The 18,810-nt window shown below is 31.5% G+C and overlaps 1 protein-coding gene across 18 annotated transcripts in view; it reads right to left on the bottom strand.

Moving 5' to 3' along the window:
* Nucleotides 1-5,341: 5,341 nt before the first annotated feature.
* Nucleotides 5,342-18,810, bottom strand: part of LOC145256327 (uncharacterized) — a 288,407-nt gene continuing 274,938 nt past the window's right edge. For all 18 annotated transcript variants that reach the window (XM_080115098.1, XM_080115092.1, XM_080115089.1 and 15 more), the window contains 3 exons: nt 12,547-14,400; nt 11,342-11,423; nt 5,342-6,133 (listed from right to left, as the gene is read on the bottom strand). In XM_080115098.1, coding sequence (XP_079971224.1) covers nt 11,371-11,423; nt 12,547-14,400 — 1,907 coding nt within the window. In that variant the 3' untranslated portion in view covers nt 5,342-6,133; nt 11,342-11,370. The remainder of the gene's footprint in view (nt 6,134-11,341; nt 11,424-12,546; nt 14,401-18,810) is intronic.

Genomic DNA, 18,810 nt, shown 5'->3' with positions numbered 1-18,810 from the left:
TCCTTCAAGTCCGAAGGTATTAATCCCTATTTTTATTATTTCATTCTTGCAATGTGCCATAATAATCAGGCTGAAACACTAGTTCTTGTTAGCTCACCAAAGTGACATGGAGCCTGGCCAGTACCAGATGGGTGACCATTTGGGAATGCTAAGCGCTGTTAGCCATCTTCCCATGACTGGGATATACATTCCCTGTAAACTTCCTCCTTTAGAGGAAGATAACATAGCTCATTCATAGCTAATACCACACTAAGTATTACGGGGTCGTTATTCTTGCAACTGAAGTAGTTGTTTGTGAATATTAATAAAAATACAAAACCTTTAAGCTGAATAAACTTAAATAGGCCAACAATAAAAAGCCAGGAAAGCAATACAAAATGTTTGTAATAATCATTTATTTTTTTAAAAATATGCAAAAAAAAAAAAAAAAAAAAAAAAAAAAAAAACGAAAAAACATTAAAAAGATAAATAAAAACTGTCTTTGTCGCTTAAACGTGTTCCAAATCAAAATTGGACAAAGCAATGAAAAAGCTTCACATTTTCACATTTCTGTTGCATCAAAATTTCCTTCTTTAAAGATGCTGAAATTAACATTATAATTTATTTCTACTTAATTGAAGTTGAATTGAGTATTATAATCTAAGAAATAAAATTATATCAGCCAGATTTAGATAAACATAGCATTTAAGCTGAAATATAAAAGACAGATTCCGATTGTTATTGTTGTCCCATGTTATTTGCAATAAATTAACTTACTTCACTACAATAAATAAAAACGGTTCATCTTTGTTAATATGAAGACATTTTAAAATAAAGATATAAAAGAAAAATCAGCTTAGGGAAACAAATATGGTTTTTTAGATATGCCTTATTGTTTTTTTTTAGCTTAGGTACAGGATTTAAAAAAGAAAGCTGAAACAATCATTAATGTTTAATTTTATTCAAATATTGAACAATTATCAAAAATGCCAGTTTTATCTGAGACAAAAAATAATGGTGAGAAAAAAAAAATTCTAATTTTTTACCGCTTTTCCGATATTAAGGAAAAATCATTCAAAATGGTTTATTATCTGAAAAGAAAAACTCGAATATGATCAGCAAGAAATATTAAAGATAATCGTTAATAATAAAAAACTGGAATAATCAATCTTTTACTTAAATAAAAAGAGAAAGCATTATTTTTTTTTTCAGAGTCTTACACAAATTCAAACAAAATGAAGATTTAAAATCTTCAAAATATTTTTAAAATACAATTTAATACATTTCAATTGTCTTATTCATTTATTTGCGGACTGTTATCCTCATCTTCATAGTTGTTGTTGTTGTTGTTGTTTCACCACATATCGGCAAACTCATCCTCTGGCCTTCTTCAGGTGTTAATAAATAAATACGCAAATTACTAATCTCAAAGGATTCCAATAAAATAATACATAACCCAATCATCTTATTTTAACAGAAGTTTACTTGATTCCCCATGAGGGTAAAGATAAAAACAAGGTCTCCTTTTTTTACATGGGGGATATCCGACACCCAAAGGAGGGACAATCTAGATGAGACAAAAATCAAAATTACTCCAATCAAGAAGGATCGCGTCTCCTCAGTGTTAGGATGTTTCAAACCTCAACACTAGCTAGATTTCTATTCAACATATCTATGGTATCAATGGCTAATGGAATTATTGTATAGTATGAGATAAAATTTTTAAAAATGTTTTGCTCTCATAAACATAACTGAGCACTATGGTCTTATTTCTTCTATAACGCATCATCTGTGTACGATCGTTTCTGAGATGATAAAAATTCATATATATATATATATATATATATATATATATATATATATATATATATATATATATATATATATATATAATGCACAATAATATGTGTAAATAATCATACGTGGTTATGTTTGGGTCTTTTTTAATCCCTTGTTTATTTTTTTTTTTCCTGTCGATATCTGCTTGTTATTATTGAATGATAACAGCTGATAATCCATTCTATAAATGTTTTATTTTAAAGAAAATCTGGAACAATAAGAACAATGATTTCAAACTATGGAAAATTTTAGTGGTGTAAAAGAAATAGCAAAAAGAAAGTACGGCTAGAAAAAGATCGATGTGATGTTTACGTGCTTACTATATGTGTGTGTGTGTGTATATATATATATATATATATAGGATGTCTCAAAAAATGTATTCACACCTGGACATAATGATCATCAAATTGAACATTTGCAAACATGATTCTTCAATCACATTTGTTTTCTACATTCAAAACTACACCATTTCACCCTCTGTTCATAAATAAAGATTTTGTCATCATTTGAAGTGTAAGTACATTTTCACATCTTTTTGAGGCACTCCATATATATATATATATATATATATATATATATATATATATACACAGGATGTCTGTAAAATCTGGACACATAAGTTAAGTAAATACCTAGCACTTTCCTGTGTTTCCACATTGCAACAAGGCCGAAAGGTGAGCAAAATCAACTACCTCTAGTGAGCACTCTACTATTTTTAGAGAAGTTGCAAGACTGATATCCAATAATACTATGCGTCCAGATTTTGAAGACACCATGTATAATGATCCTACAAGTAAACCCGAAACCACAGAACTACAGAAATCTGTGAGTTTCTGCTTTGTTGATTAGTGTATAGTCTGGACTTGGTTTCAACCAATGGTTGGACCAAAACTAAGCAAAGGTGAATCACAGGTTTTTGTATTCCATTGTTTTTAATTTTCTCATAGTTCCGTTCTAAATATTTGTATATACATGAAGCATACGTGGATGTCTTATATATATATATATATATATATATATATATATATATATATATATATATAAGGTATAGTTTTTGTGAAGTAAAAAGTCAAGAAAAGAAAACAAGCTCAGCAGGTAACAAGTACTTTCTTATTCATCACAGAAGATTGATATCCAAGTTTTGGCAAAATGGAAAATGAAAATTTAGTTAGAGAATTAAACAACTCTAAAAATTAAGTTTGGACAAAAAAAGTGACTGGGGAGGAGAGGGAGGGGAGGGGGGGGGATCAAGTTGGCAAAAGTCAAAAAAAAAAAATTTTTATTTTTAGTAAAGAATTTTTGCTATTTTTTTTTAGTTTTTAAGTCTTTTTGGTTTTTTTTTTGTTTAATTTTTTTATATTTGCCTTTTTTTTGTTTTTTTTTTCTTTTTACTTTTGTCATTTTTTTTTTCCTTTTTGTTTTTAACTTTCTCAAATGTTAAAAAATCGTGTTAATGTTTGTTTTTTTTTCTGATTAAGGTTTGTTATTTTATTTAAAAAGGCACCATGAAATTCACTAAAAGTATTATGGGATGGTAGAATAATATTTAAAACTTTTTGAATAAAATTGTATTTTTGTTTGTTTTTTTTAATCATCTTCTTTTTTTTTTTAAGAATATCACAAGCTTATATATTTAGTTTTAAATATTTCTTTTTTGTCCGTTAAATTTGTTTTCAAAGATTATGTTGTACTTATGTGCATATATGTGTAAATAAATGGAGAAACTTTAGCACGCACACACATGTTTCTTCCATTTTAAAAGGTGATTTCTTTTTCACAAAAAAATTATCTTTCCCTTTTTCCAATTTTCATTTCAGAATTTTGACTGGTTGCAAATTGAATGCCAAAATGGCAGCTAAATAAGTTTCATAGCTTTGTGTAATTGTAAGCAAAAAAAATTTTTTCATCAATAACAAATAAATTAAGTTAATAAATTAATAAATAAATATAAAGATAAAAAAGTTTTACGCTGGAAAGTACATATCACTGAAATGTTAATCTGTTAAAACCTTTGAAAATTTAAAAAAACAACATTGGACCAAAAACCTGTAAAAATGATGATGTTAGTTTTTTAAATTTTAAAAAAATATTTTTAAACCATTTCATAATACAGCAAATCAACAAAAAAAATTTCTCAAGAAATTCTTTTGTTTTTTGTTTCCTTGTTCAAATTTTTCTTTGTTTTTCCCCCTATTTTTGGACGACATTATGGTATTCAATCGTCATTAATAATCAGATTAAACAATATATTGCATTCACTAAATAAAAAAATTGAAATTGAAATCAATTTTAAAATTAAACTTAGATGAGACAGGTAACGATTCAAAATCTCAGATAATTTTTTTTAACCTTATTTAAAAAAAGAAACAAAAAAACTTATTCTCGCAGAAAAGATACAATTTAAATTTAAAACTTAATTATATAAAAAATGTTTTTTAAAAATCAAAATTACAACTAATTAGGTTTGGTTATTTTAGGAAATCTTGGCAACTGCCACTCAACACAATTGTAAAAAAAAACTTATTATTGCATAAAAATCATTATAGTTAAATACTCCTTTTTTTATAAAACACAAAAAAGAAAAAAGAAGCCTATAAGTTATAGCAAGTTCAATGAATCCAATGTAAAAAAAAAAAAAAAAAATTATCCGAATGAAAGGGAAATAACTCTGTTCATACTATGCTACCAGAAATTAACTCTTAGCTCATAACATTTTATTTTACAAAATGAAAAAAAAGGACAAACATGTTTTATTTGCATTTTTACTAGAGTTATATCTCTTATGGCATATTATAAAGCACTTATTTCCTTTCCATCTAGATTTGTTTATATTGGCCATATATTATAAAATCCAATTAGAACAGAAGTTTTTTCAGCATTTTGCATGTACAATTAAAGTTGCAATAACATGTCTATATTTTAGTTGCTTAAAATATGTGGTTGTTCAGAATTCCTCCTACATTAAAAAACAAAATACAGAAAAATCTTTATACTGTGTATATATATATATATATATATATATATATATATATGGGTACACTATGACGGGACAAAAAGATCCTATTCAAAAAATCTGTGTAAATTGATCAAGTAGTTCTATTTTTATAAAGAAAGTCACTTTTAAACCATATTAAGTGATTCATGGGAAATTGTAGACATTACAAGTTTGAATTCTCATGGAGTTATCTGCCCTTATTTCTTTCAGATGGCAATGAGACTCAGTCTCTTTTTGTTAACTCACAAAATTTTAGTTAAAAATTATTTTGACATGAAGTGAGTTTTTGAAAGAAAATCATATTATATGAGTAACCAAAAAGCGAATGTCGTGCTCGTCATTTTGAAAACAGCCTCAGGAAACAAAGAGAAATAACTCAAGAATATTTGCTAGATTTGTTGTAATTGTACAAATTCCCATTAATCGCTTTAAAACTTATTTTCTTTATAAAAATAAAACTACTTGATCAATTTACGTGATTTTTAGAATATGATATTTTTGTCGCATCAGATATGTACATCATGCAGATTTTTTATTTTATTTTTTTTTTTAATATAGTGGGAATTCTAGACAAAAACCAAATATATATACATATATGTGTATAAATACACACATATATATAATACTTTTATACAATAAAGATTCCTCTCTTTTTTTTTTTTTTTTTTATAGATTTCTCTAACGTACATCTCCAGTAAAAAGGGGCTTCTCAGGCATAAATTTTGGTCCAATGGTTCGTAACTTTTGCAGTACAGTAAAAAACAAACAAAAAAAGTTTATAATAAATAAATGATGTTAACGAGTCGATATGGAAACATAAAAACCACCTTTTTTTCTATCGTTTTCATTATATTAATTTCCTTAATGATATAATAAATAACCGAGCGATTTAGAAATAGCAATGATCGTCCTTTTCATTCCTGGTCGGCATCGAATCCCAATAAGATTGAAGCCATACTTTTTGTGATTGTCTTTTAAGTAACAGAACAGGAAAAGCTGAGCAAAGGACAACGCGACTACCGCAACAGATAACAACTGGCGAGTAGTTTCAAGCAGCTAGGGGGACGGGAGAGGGGGTAGCGGTCAGATTTTTTTTTTTTTCATGTGCAAAGGGTGTACAAAAGGGTGCAATGTATGAATGGATCTAGAAATAGAAAAAAAAAATTTTAAACTAGGTGGGAAGTTAAAACGACCAATACAAATGGTCAGTCCGAAAAAACATGTTTCATGTTGTGGCAAACTGAATTTCACCTAGAGCAGGTTTGGCTTTCTTTTTCTTTTTTTTTTTTTTATTCCTTTTTTTTTTTTTTTCCACAGAGTCTGAAAAAAAAAAAAAAGAAGAAAGAAATGATTTTAATAGCAAGAAAAATGAAACAGCATTGAATAATAAGTCACACATTTTTAAAATATTGTTTTTTTAAATAAAATAAGTTTTTTTAATAAAATAAATACATTTTTTTGTTTTATATGGGGGTCACCACTTATCAAAGCTCGGAGGCCACTCAAGGATAAGGGTTATTGAGTTTACAGTAGTGAATGGGATAATATCATAGTAATCGTTAGTAATGGAAATTTGGTAAATTGGATTACTTAATGGGACAGTTCATCAAGAATTTGTTTATGTTGGACTTGAAAACAACCAAATTGTAGTCAAGTGGGAAACAGGCAAACGGAAAAGAGTTCCACAGGCGGAAAAGTTCACACAGCAGAAAATTACGTAAAATCATCAAGTAGTTTCATCTATACATTAAAAATAAGGTACTTGTACATTATCCTACCTAATAAATAAGGTGCTTGTGCAGTATAGTACTCATATGAAAAACAAATCAAATCCTACCTGTGACATGCATAAAAGTCATTAAAATCGAAAATCACGTTATATAATCGAATAGCATGACTTTTAAATGAGAAATAAGGTGCTTCTTCACTATAGCACCCAGATGAAGTAACAAACAAATTCTTACTCTAGATGCACAGAAAATTTAGCACAACAGAAAATTACTTAAAAGTATCGAATTCCTTCATTTTTAAATTAGAAAAATGGTACTTCTACAGTATCCTACCCAGGAAATAAGTGAAGTACCCATATGAAAAACAAAGAAATTCTTATCTGTGATGTACATAAGTTATCAAAATCGAAAATCATGTAATATATTCGAGTAGTATAACATTTATATAAAAAAAATCTGGTGCTTCTTCACTATAGCACTCTGATGTAAAAACAAACACACTTACCTGTGACATACGGAAAATTTAGCACAACATAAACTTATTTAAATAATTTTAAATATGTGTTGTACATAACCCACCCTAGGTAAGGAAATTTTTTTCGACATACATGCTGTAAATTTCCTATCCAATAAAGGTACAATTATTCTGTACATATGTTGTGTAATACCCGTCCTAGGGTAGGTAAAATATTCCTTTGCTCAAGATGGCAAATGATACATAGACATAAAAAAATTCCTATATCCTAAGAACAACAGGCATGTTCAAAATTTTTCTAATTGTTTAATACAGTCCCGAGCAACGCCAGGTGGCCTTGAATCCAAACAATTAAATTTGGGCGCAACTATACTATAATAGTGAAAACAAAAAAATCGATTAAAAAAAAATGGTATCTACTTAATTGGCATGTCAGAAGTACTTGAAAATTATTGCATTATTTAAAAAAAAAAAAAAACAGGTACTTGTACAGTTTAATCAAGACATTAAAAGATGAAAATATCGAAAAAAGGTTATATTGTTCGTATCCGTTATGAAATGAAGATCTCAAAAAAATTTCACTTAATTTCATCAAGTAGTTTTTTTTTTTTTTACAGCGAAAAAACAATTTGTTATGATACTGAGCAAAAGGTTCGATTTTTAGGAAGAAAAGCTAGGATTAAAGATGGGGAGGGAGTGGCAGTGCTTTAAACTGAGTCATCGCCCCGTGGCATGTTAAAAAAATTCAAAGATGGCTACCTTCAACGCGCTGTCATAAAAACATGTTTTTCCATTGTAAAAAAAACAAAAAAAATTCTCAATCAAATTAAGTGAAATTTTTTTTTTTTTTAGGTTTTCAGTCCAAAACGGATACTAACAATGTAACCTTTTTTTCAATATTTTCATTTTTTATTGTCTTGATTAAACTGTACAAGTACCTAAAAAAAACATGTTATCAATCTTTATTGTAAAATACCTTCGCTATGTTTTTTAGGTACACGTGACATAACAAGGGAAGTAACTCAGTTATGCTAAAAACAAGGCAAGTAGCTCAGATCTGTAATCGTTAATGCACAACTTATTTAAAAAATTGGCAATAGTCGCACCATATTTACCTCTCATTGGAATTCTCTGGTGTTTTCTTTTAGTCAAACATTTTATTTTCACCCATTTTTGTTAAAAAAAAGTTTCCCTTAATAATTTTTCTACCTTATCATTTTCCATAATTTTTTTTTTTTTTTACAAGGTGGTCACCACTTATCAAGGCTCGGAAGCCACTCAGGGATAAGGGTTATTGTAAGTACAGTACGTTAGTGTGGAGATTTAAAGTGTCTACTTAAGGGGGGCGGTTCATTAGGAATTTGTTTACGTTGGACTTGAAGCCATCCAAGTTGTAGTCAGGAGGGAAGCAGGCAGACGGAACAGAGTTCCACAGGCGTGCACTTCTAAGAAAGAAACTTTGTTCATGGAATTTACGTTTTGATTTAGGCATAGATAAAGAGTGGGGAAAGTTTTTGACAGTGGATTCAGCTAGACGGGTGTTTTTTGTAAAAGATTGGCGAGGGGGGATCAGAGATTGGAGTTCAGACGAGCACCTGCCATGGAAATAACGATAAAACAAAAATAGGCTTGCAACGTCTCTTCTGTGGGAGAGAGGTTGCAGGGAAGAGAAAAGGGCATCCCCCCTAAGCCACAAAGTCTATTTTGTACTCTGTCAAGGCAGGATAGGCTGTTTTTTAGCAGCTCCTGTCCAGATATGGCAGCAGTATTCCATCCTTGGACGTACTTGGCTTTTATATAGATAGAGAATTGCATCAGTAGTGAGATATCTCCTGGAGCGATAGAGGGATCCCACCATCTTTCCAGCGACCTTGGCAACAGACTTGATGTACGTGTTCCATTTCAGATCAGGAGTGAAGGTCAAGCCCAGAAGCTTGTCAAAACATGGGGCTTCTCCTAGACAAGAGCCATCCATTTCAATTGATGCCAGATGGGGATCAGAGCGTTGATGATGTAAAGATAGGAGTTTGGTTTTAGATGCATTAAAGGTAACCAGCCACGTCTTCCCCCACTGAACCACTCATTTGAGATCAGAGGAGAGAGAATCAGAGAGAGCTTTGTCATTTACAGCCTTTGATGTGTTGCTGTAGAGGGTCGTGTCATCAGCATAGATGTCAACGAATGATTAAACTATGTGTTTAGGGAGATCATTGATGTAGATCAGGAAGAGAGTTGGGCCAAGGATTTGGATATATTCATTATTTTAATTTAAAAAAATTTTTTTTTTTTTTGCATTATCACCCCAAACAAGGCACAGTGCCACTTTGATGTAGGGGCTACTATCAAGAACCTAAGTTGCAGGGGTACTATGTAGGGAGTTTAGCAGCAAGATGTCTGTTCACATTACACTTGAACTTCTGCACGTCAGTGCAGCTTGGGAAGCAGGAATTCGGAAGAGAATTCCAAAGTCTAGCAGTTCTGGGGAAAAAGCTATTAGAGTAGAAGGCTTCCTTACACCTAGAGATCTCTACTGTGTAGGGGTGGGACTTCACTGCTTGTCAGGATTGTCGAGGGTATTTTTGTCATGAGAGTACAAGGGCTTGTAGTTCGTCAGAGCATCCACCATTAAAATACTTGTAAAACAGGCAGAGGGAGGCGACATTTCGTCAATGAGACAGGGGCTGAAGCTTAGATGACAATTCGGGACCTATTTTGACGACTCTCTTTTGAACCCTGTCCAAGAGTGAGAGACTAGTAGCAGATGCACCATCCCAAATGTGACAGCAGTACTCCATGCATAGGTGAATGGTGGCTTTGTAGAGGTACAGGATACTTTCAGGCATAAGTAACTTTCTAGCATGGTAGAGAGAGCCCGCCCTCTTCGCAGCAGCCTTGGCAATGATCTCGATGTATTTATTCCAACTCATGTTCCCTGTGAACGTTAACAGTTGACTAGAGTTTGCCTTGAAATTCAATATTAAAAATTAATAATTTTGCTATTATAGTGTAGCTGCACAAACATTTTTCCTGAAATATTGTATCATACGGAATTCTACGAACAGTGACATTATGAACAATAGTGTTCCTCAGGGCTCTATTCTAGACCCAACACTGTTTCTTTTCAATATCAATCATCTTCCAGAGAATATTGTTGAGAAAATTAACATCTGTGCGGATGATACAACTCTCTATTCTGGTGTTGCATTTCATCCATTATTATCGTCCAGATTAGTTAGAAATATGCAGCTAATCTAGAAGTTGGTTTGAATTCTGTTGTAGATTTTGATATTTTGAAATGTGAAAAAAAAAAAAACTCAACTTTATAAAATAATGATTTCGATATTTTGAAATGTGAAAAAAAAAACAACTTTATAAAATAATGATTTTGATATTTTGAAATGTGAAAAAAAAATCAACTTTATAAAATAATGATTTCGATATTTTGAAATGTGAAAAAAAAAATCAACTTTATAAAATAATGATTTCGATATTTTGAAATGTGAAAAAAAAAATCAACTTTATAAAATAATGATTTCGATATTTTGAAATGTGAAAAAAAAAATCAACTTTATAAAATAATGATTTCGATATTTTGAAATGCGAAAAAAAAAATCAACTTTATAAAATAATGATTTTGATATTTTGAAATGTGAAAAAAAAAATCAACTTTTTAAAATAATGATTTCGATATTTTGAAATGTGAAAAAAAAAATCAACTTTATAAAATAATGATTTCGATATTTTGAAATGCGAAAAAAAAAATCAACTTTATAAAATAATGATTTCGATATTTTGAAATGTGAAAAAAAAATCAACTTTATAAAATAATGATTTCAACATTTTGAAATGTGAAAAAAACCAAAAAAAAACCCAACTTTATAAAATAACTAGCGAGGGTACCTGGCGTTGCCCGGGTGTTTCGAGGTGTGTGTGTAGAGGGGGAGGGGGTAAAGAACTTCTTAAAAAAATCGGAAAAACCCAAACAAAAAAAACAGCCAATGAACGTAAAACTTCTTTAAAAAAATTGGAAAAAATTTGTGAATTTTTGTTCTGTCTGTCGAAAGTTTTTAGCAGTCACACAAACATACATACATTTTCGCTTTTATATTTATAGATGATTTCGACATTTTGAAATGTGAAAAAAAAAATCAACTTCATAAAATAATGATTTCGACATTTTGAAATGTGAAAAAAAAAAATCAACTTTATAAAAATAATGATTTTGACATTTTGGAATGTGAAAAAAAAAAAAAAATTAACTTTATAAAATAATGATTTCAACATTTTGACATTTTGAAGAAAAACATTTGAAAACAACTATACCTGCTCAAAACTATCCCAAGTTCAGCAGTTTACACCGAGGCTTCTGCTTTGGTTGGAACAGCATTTGACAGATCTGAGACATCTGGAAAAAATAAAATGGAAACGGTTTTAATAAAAACAGAAAAGAAGAGAAATAATTCAGATTGTTTGGAATAATTTCACTCTTAAATTTTTGTTCCTGTCTCTGGTTGGAGTAATTTGTTGGTTTTTAGCATGGTTGGTTTATTCAACTTTTTCCATATATATTAGGTTGACTATAGATAAGTCAGATCAAGAGTAAAATTGTAACTTGACATTTTTATTCAGGATTTTTACTTATATGTAGTTTTTTATATTAGTACCGTTCTGTTTGTTTTGTTTCTGTGGATTTAACCCAAATTTTATTTCCTTTATCAAAAGTTGGGCAGATTTTAAAATGATATGGACTGTCTTTAAACCAATGACGGGCTCCACAAAAGAAACAGAGGCTGGGTCAGGGTTAGGGTTTAGGTGGTAACTTTTCCTGATTTTTATTTGAGTGACTTGTCTTTGTAAGAGAGTGAAAATTAAAATCCAGCATGGATTTAGTCGAGAAGTATGAAATATTTGTCCAGTCATACTGCTGGAATTAATTTTGAATGTATTAATTTTTGTTTATATATATATATATATATATATATATATATATATATATATATATATATATATATATATATAATTATTAAATTTATTTTTCTTTTCAAACAAAGATTTTCAATATTCGATTGTTTGCATAGCAGTCATTCAAATCTAAAGGTTGCAATTCATTAATTTAAATTTAAAAAAAAAAACGGCTTTTACTTTTTTATCAAGGCCCAAAGGCCACTCAAGGATAAAGGTTAAAGAATAGATGGTGGTCACTGGTACAATAGCATAGTAATCGTTAGTGGTGAAAATTTGGTATAATTGGATTGAACTTAAGGGGACGGCTCAACAAGAACTTGTTTACATTGGCCTTGAAGGTGACCATGTTGTAGTCAGCTGGAAACCAGGCCAGCGGAACAGAGTTCCACAAGCAGGCAGCTCTAGGAAAGAAGCTTTGTTCATGGAATCTGCATTTAGATTTCGGTTGAGTCAGAGAGTGGGGGAAATTGTTGATAGTGGTTATAGCATGTCGAGTGTTGTTTCTGAAAGTTTGGCAGGGTGGTCATAAATAAATATTTAAAAAACTAAAGAATTATACTGACCTAATTGCTCATTTTTGCCGCCATCCAAACAATCAGTCGATTGTATATTGATGGTTTGGGCTTCCGTACCATCGGGAGCAGAATCCTGACAAGAACTTACTGGCTGATTAGTCGCGGATGAAGAAGAGGAGGAGGAGGTGGAAGTCATTGTGGTATGGGCTGCCGTTTTTGATGCGGTTACATTCTTACCAAACTCGGCTTCCATAAGTTCACTTGCCAAGCTCTTGCCGGAGCCCTCAGTGTTTACAGACCTGTCAAGGCTGTTGCTCTCGATTGTGTCACTGGGATTGTTCTTGTACAGCGACACTGGTTCCACATCATCTCTGACACTTAGTTTCCAGGCGCCAGCATCTTTCACCGTTTGGATGGTCTCCCTAACGGTGACGCTGCGAACAGCATCTGATGAATTCAACTTACTTTCGTCTTCGGCTGACGTCTTTTGCTCACTTTTGGATTTTTCTTCTTCTCGTTCAGAATCTTTGGATGATTCTTCCACCGGATTTTTACATGCGTTATTGTTTTGGATTTCAACATTTTCTTCTAATGGAATCGTATTCGTTTTCAGAGGCGTAGAATCGGTATTAATGTTATTATCTTTGCTGCTTTTATCATTATTGTTATTGTTGTTGTTACTGCGTTCACTTATGAAGCTTTTTTCCATATTATCGTTGCTGTTGTCTTTTTTTGAATGGTCCTCATCAAAGATTTCTTCGGTATCTTTAAACTCATCATCATCGTCATCATCATTGCTAACGCAAGTCGACATCATTTTTGCAGATTCATTGCTGTTTGGATTGGTTGGTTTTGTGTCGTTTCCCTCTCGGTGCTCTTTGACTTCAGGATCAGCTTCGAGGGTCGGTGACATGGGACTTTTCGGTTCCAGCCCGTCTTTGCAAGGATTGAATTCAACGGAGGAGGTAGAGGAGGAAGATGGGGCAGCATCGACTGCTTTTACATCTTGGAGGACCTTATCCTTTCCATCAACAATGGTAGAAGAAGATAGTTCACGGGAGCTGCTACAGCAGTTATCAATAGGGTCCTTGGGAATTTCATCATCATTATTATTGCTTCCACTGCTCTTTGAGATATTCGGAGCAATCTCAGAAACCCATTTAATATTATCATCATCACCTTCCGGAGACTTTGTCAATTCAGGAGAGGTAGGGACAAAGGCTGGGGCTTCAGGGTTCAACTGGCATTCAACTCTCAGAGGTTCACGAGCTTTGTCGATATCATCATAGACCAGATCATTTCCATCTACATAATACTCAACGTCTTCTGCACCTTCGTCCCACTCGTCTCTTGCAGCCATGCCGGGCATCAGAGCATAGTGTGGATCATTCTCTGCATCCTCGTACATGCCTTCGTACAGTTCACCATCCTCAATATACTCGTCTTCTAGCATGACATCATCGTCATCGTCTTCGTCCTCCTCGTGGGGACGTTCGCCGTTTTGCTTTGTAACTCGGGAGTGGTCCCAAGAGTTTTCCTGGATTGTGCCCCACATCTTTTCTGCTGGGGCAGTGCTGCTGTGCGTGGGGCAGGACTTGCTATACGAGGAAGTAGATGATGCAAGCGGCATCGTCTGGCAAGCGGGAATCGCAATGCCGGCGCTGCTGCTGCCTGAAGACTTCCCAGCAATGGCATCGGTATCAGAGTACTCAACTTCGACGTCATCTCTGGCACCAGGAGAGTTATCGATTTTCACAACGAGAAGGTCACGGGTGCATTCAACTTTACGGGAGTCATTGGCAAGGTTAGGGGGAAGAACGCGGTTACGTGGTGTGGCACTAATACCTCGACCTCGGCCCCGACCTCGACCCAACAGTTTCTTGCTTTTATCTGTCTTTTCTCCTGAAAGAAAATATTTGATAGGATTAATTTTTTGGTTTTTAAAAACTTTTGTAAAACAATATTTATTACAGTTTCAGCGTTAAGAAAAAAAAAAAACTTAAACAAAAATGAAAACAAAATTTTTAAATTTAAAAATATCAGATCGGTGCAAAATTTTTTTTTTTCCTTCCGTTTGAAGAAGAGGCATTTCAAACGATTGTAATTTATTTTCTGCATATTGTTATTAACAAACATATCACCATGATTAATTTGTAAGTATTTTTTTTTCAGATTATTAAAGCATCATTCATATTTTTTTGCGAAAGAGCAGAGATAAGCTCGCAATGTCCCTTTTGTGAGAAATAAGTTGCAGGGAAGAGAAAAGGGCATCACCTACTAGGTTTCAAACCTGGTTTTGAACTCTGTCAGGGCAGGATAGGATGCTCCTAGCAGCTTCTGCCCAGATGTGGCAACATTTTCTTCCCACAGACTACTAGACTTTGGAATTCCCTCCCTGTTGCCTGCATTCCTAACCGTACTAATCTGCAGAAGTTTAAATGTAATATGAACAGATATCTCACTGCTCAACTCCCCACAGTCCCTTATTAGACATGATCCCAAATAGTAGCTATTTACGTTCAATATGCATTGTTTGTGACGAAAAAGAGTAAAAATCAATTATTTTATATATATATATATATATATATATATATATATATATATATATTTACATAGGCATCCCCACTTATCAAGGCCAAGAGTCCACTCGAGGATAAGGGTTAAAGAGTGTACAGTAGAAATTGGACAATATAGTAATCGTTAGTAAATGGAAATTCGATAAATTTGTTAACAAGTGGAACGGCTAATCAAGAACTTGTTTACGTTAGACTTGAAGACAACCATATTGTAGTCAGCTGGAAAGCAGGAAAACGGAAGACAATATTTATTTTTTTTATTTTTTAATTTGTAATTTTTAATATTTCCTGTTTGTGGAAAGGACGTTTTTATTTAAATTTATTTTATGCATTTTGTTATTACTTAAACACAACACTGTGATTAATTTATCACTTTTTTTTCAAATGATTAAAGAATTATTTACATTTTTTTTTTAAATATTCTCACCCATGTTGATTTGAAAACGGCCTTTTTTAATCAACAGAAAGGGGGTCATCTTCCATCATGATAATGCTCGTCTTTACACAGTGCAACTGACCAAAGATCTTGGGGAATCTTTTCCTACATGTTCTCCTGATTTGGATCATCACTTATTTTGAGGATTACAAAAATCATTTCAATAATCTTATGTTAACATCACAAGACTGAACACGAGTTAGATTCATATTTCATATCAAGAATTCAAGAAAATTTTACAAGCGAAGCATTTATAAGCTTATTGACAGATGGAATCAATTATAGAGAGCAAAAGAGAGGAACCATGTTTCTCTGTTTCCCCCCAAAAAAGAGATAAAACGGAAAGCTGTGCGACTGAATTGAATTGTGTACCTCCAAGTTATCCATATCATTTTTCATTCTTCGGACTACTGTTCTCATCTTGAGTGCCATTTTCACAACATGTAACCCCCAACCTTCTCCAGGTGTATCTTGTCGAACTTATGAATCTTTCTATCAAACTCAGGAATATGTACGGAATTTCGAATGGAATGCTTTATTGAACCTTTAACCTCCAGAAGAGTGTAACTTTTATAACTGAATTTTACCAAGTACTCTATCCACTATGCCATGTAACATCACGAGAGAAAATTGAAGTGATATTTCACCGAAGCATGAGAGATCGAATCAATTTTATAGAGAGCAAAAGTTGTTATGAATAAAGATTTTCAAAAACGTTTTTCTTTTTTCAAATGAAATTTTTATATCGGCAAAAACTTTTGCACCGACCTAATAATTTATCTGAAATAGAATTTTTGACAAGTCATAAAAACTTAATCTAGTGTCCATTTCTTTCTTTCAATATTGGTTAGTACTTTGCAAATTTTTTTTTTTTTGTTATTCGTTTTATCTTCATGGAAAAAAAGGACAGCCGTTCCACGTTTTTTTGTGTGTGTACAATAATTGACAATTTTGAATACTCATACTTGTGAAATACAATATAAGTACCATTGTTATACTTGCTCCTTCTTACTCTCCCCTCCCCACCTCATACTTCTTCAGTTCCTCCCTCTTTCTGTAAAAACAAAATGGCATGCATTTTTTTTTTTTCCATTTTTCAGTTAGGCAAAAACCTTTGACTAGCTTACCCATTTGAAAAGGACCAATTCGATTGAAATAGATTTATAATGAAATTCCACTAATTTTTTTTAACTAATTTTTTTTTCTAACACACACACTATATATATGTGTTAGGATAATTAATCAAAATCGGGAATCAGAAAAATCAAAGCTTTTTGGGTTATCAGAATCGGTATCGGAAAATTTTTTAGCCTATTTTCCGATTCCAAAACTGATTCCATTTAATTATCTTTTTTATCTGATTTTAGTTTGAGAAACATCTTCCACTGCTTGTAGTAATAATAAAATAATAAATATTTATTGATTAAAATTTCCAGTATGACTAAAATCTCTAGATCACCCCCTCACAAGTGCAGTGGCGGCTCGTGCATGGAACTGTGGGACTGCAGCACCCCCAAGTTATTTCTACACAATATTAATGATAAAATTAAAAATAATATGTTTGTTTATCATTATTATTATTATTATTTTATTTTTTCTATGTGTACATTATAAAATCATTAACTTTAATGTCGGTATCTCCAAATTCATATAATAACAAAAATAAAACTTGCTTGGAGCTGTTAAATTCACAGTTACACTTTCTTAATGAAATTCTCTTGTACGCATGCGCGGATTAGACGCTTTAGGAAGCCGAGGAAAGCTGCTTGAAGAACTGTTGCTTGGCGCAGTTCCGTGTCGTGAAATTCGTTGTTTGCTTAGAGTGTGCGCCTGTATAAATATGATAACATTGTTATTGAAAAAAAAAAAAAGAAAAAAAAGGAGGTTTACTTATATTTTTTTAAATTATTATTAAAATCTGCACATAACGTGTTCTTGTACATAAAATATTGTGCTATTTTTTTTAAATACGCACACTTTTAGCGTTGCGATTTAAGTCGGTAGCAGACGGAAATATATAATATGCAGAAACTGTTTATTTTTATTTATTAAAAGTATTCGGGAATTTAGCAGTGAAGCTAACACGCGGCCAAGAGTAAAAACCAAATATACAATAAATAAATTTTACCATAAAAATAAAGTTACTTTTCCATCTACCTGCCTTTTTGTTTGTTTCTTTAAAGTAGTTTTAAATGCTATTTATTTTGCAACAACTAAACTTTACAAAAACAACTGTTTACATTTTTTCCTAGAAGCAAAAAAGCGAAGAAACAGTTTATGTTGAAAATATATTTTAGTTAGAAATCTTTTTAGCGTGTATGTTTTAGATATAAAAAAATTAGCATTTATTTGCCTCCGACAAGGACAATGTTAGAAGTTTTACACTTTGAAAAATGGATTTTTTACACAAGATTTTTTAATTAAAATGTGTTTGTAAGTAAAAAAAAAACAGTTTTTTTTTAAATAATTATGCATTTTTAAACTTTACATTGAATTTGTGGGTTTGTATTACTGTACACATAGATTCGAAAAAGTTGTCAAAAAACAAATATATAACAAATAAATGTTATCAAAAGCAAGATAAATTACTTTTCTACCAAACTGGATATAATTTTCGTGTTTTTATTCAATTTAACATGTTTATTCAGCTCGAAAAGCATACAGTGTTTACCGATGTATTGGAAAATTTAAAATGGCGGCCGACTCTCTCTTTAACACGGTAAGTTCGGAAAAAGATGTAATAAATAATAAACTAGACAAAATACTGTTAGAAATTTGCTCAATATATGTTACCGTAACATAACTTGACATATATTCGGTGGTTTTTTAATAGTATTTTGTCTAGTTTATTATTTATAACACCTTTTCCCGAACTTACCGTGTTAAAGAGAGTCGGCCGCCATTTTGAATTTTCCAATACATCGGTAAACACTGTATGCTTTTCAAGCTAAATAAACATGTTAAATTGAATAAAAACACGAAAATTATATCCAGTTTGGTAGAAAAGTAACTTATCTTGCCTTTGATAACATTTATTTGTTATATATTTGTTTTTTGACAACTTTTTCGAATCTATGTGTACAATAATACAAACCCGAATTTGTTAGTAGATGGGTCAGATAATACGCATTAAAAAAAAGTAATTAGAAATCCTTCTGGACTGAGACAATTTTAATTTTTTGTTTTTTGGGGAAGAAAGCTACATTAAAATTCGATGTTTTATAATGCTTATATATGACATCCTATTTTCTTATAATAACTATCCACTTTATGTCGATCTTTACCGGCATGGGAAGGTCA

The sequence above is a fragment of the Euprymna scolopes genome, chromosome 32, assembly GCF_053919585.1.
Source record: "Euprymna scolopes isolate OS-2025 chromosome 32, ASM5391958v1, whole genome shotgun sequence".
Taxonomy (NCBI): Eukaryota; Metazoa; Mollusca; class Cephalopoda; order Sepiida; family Sepiolidae; genus Euprymna; species Euprymna scolopes.
The sequence above is the reverse complement of the archived record's forward strand: the minus strand, read 5'-3'. Positions and strand labels throughout refer to the sequence as shown.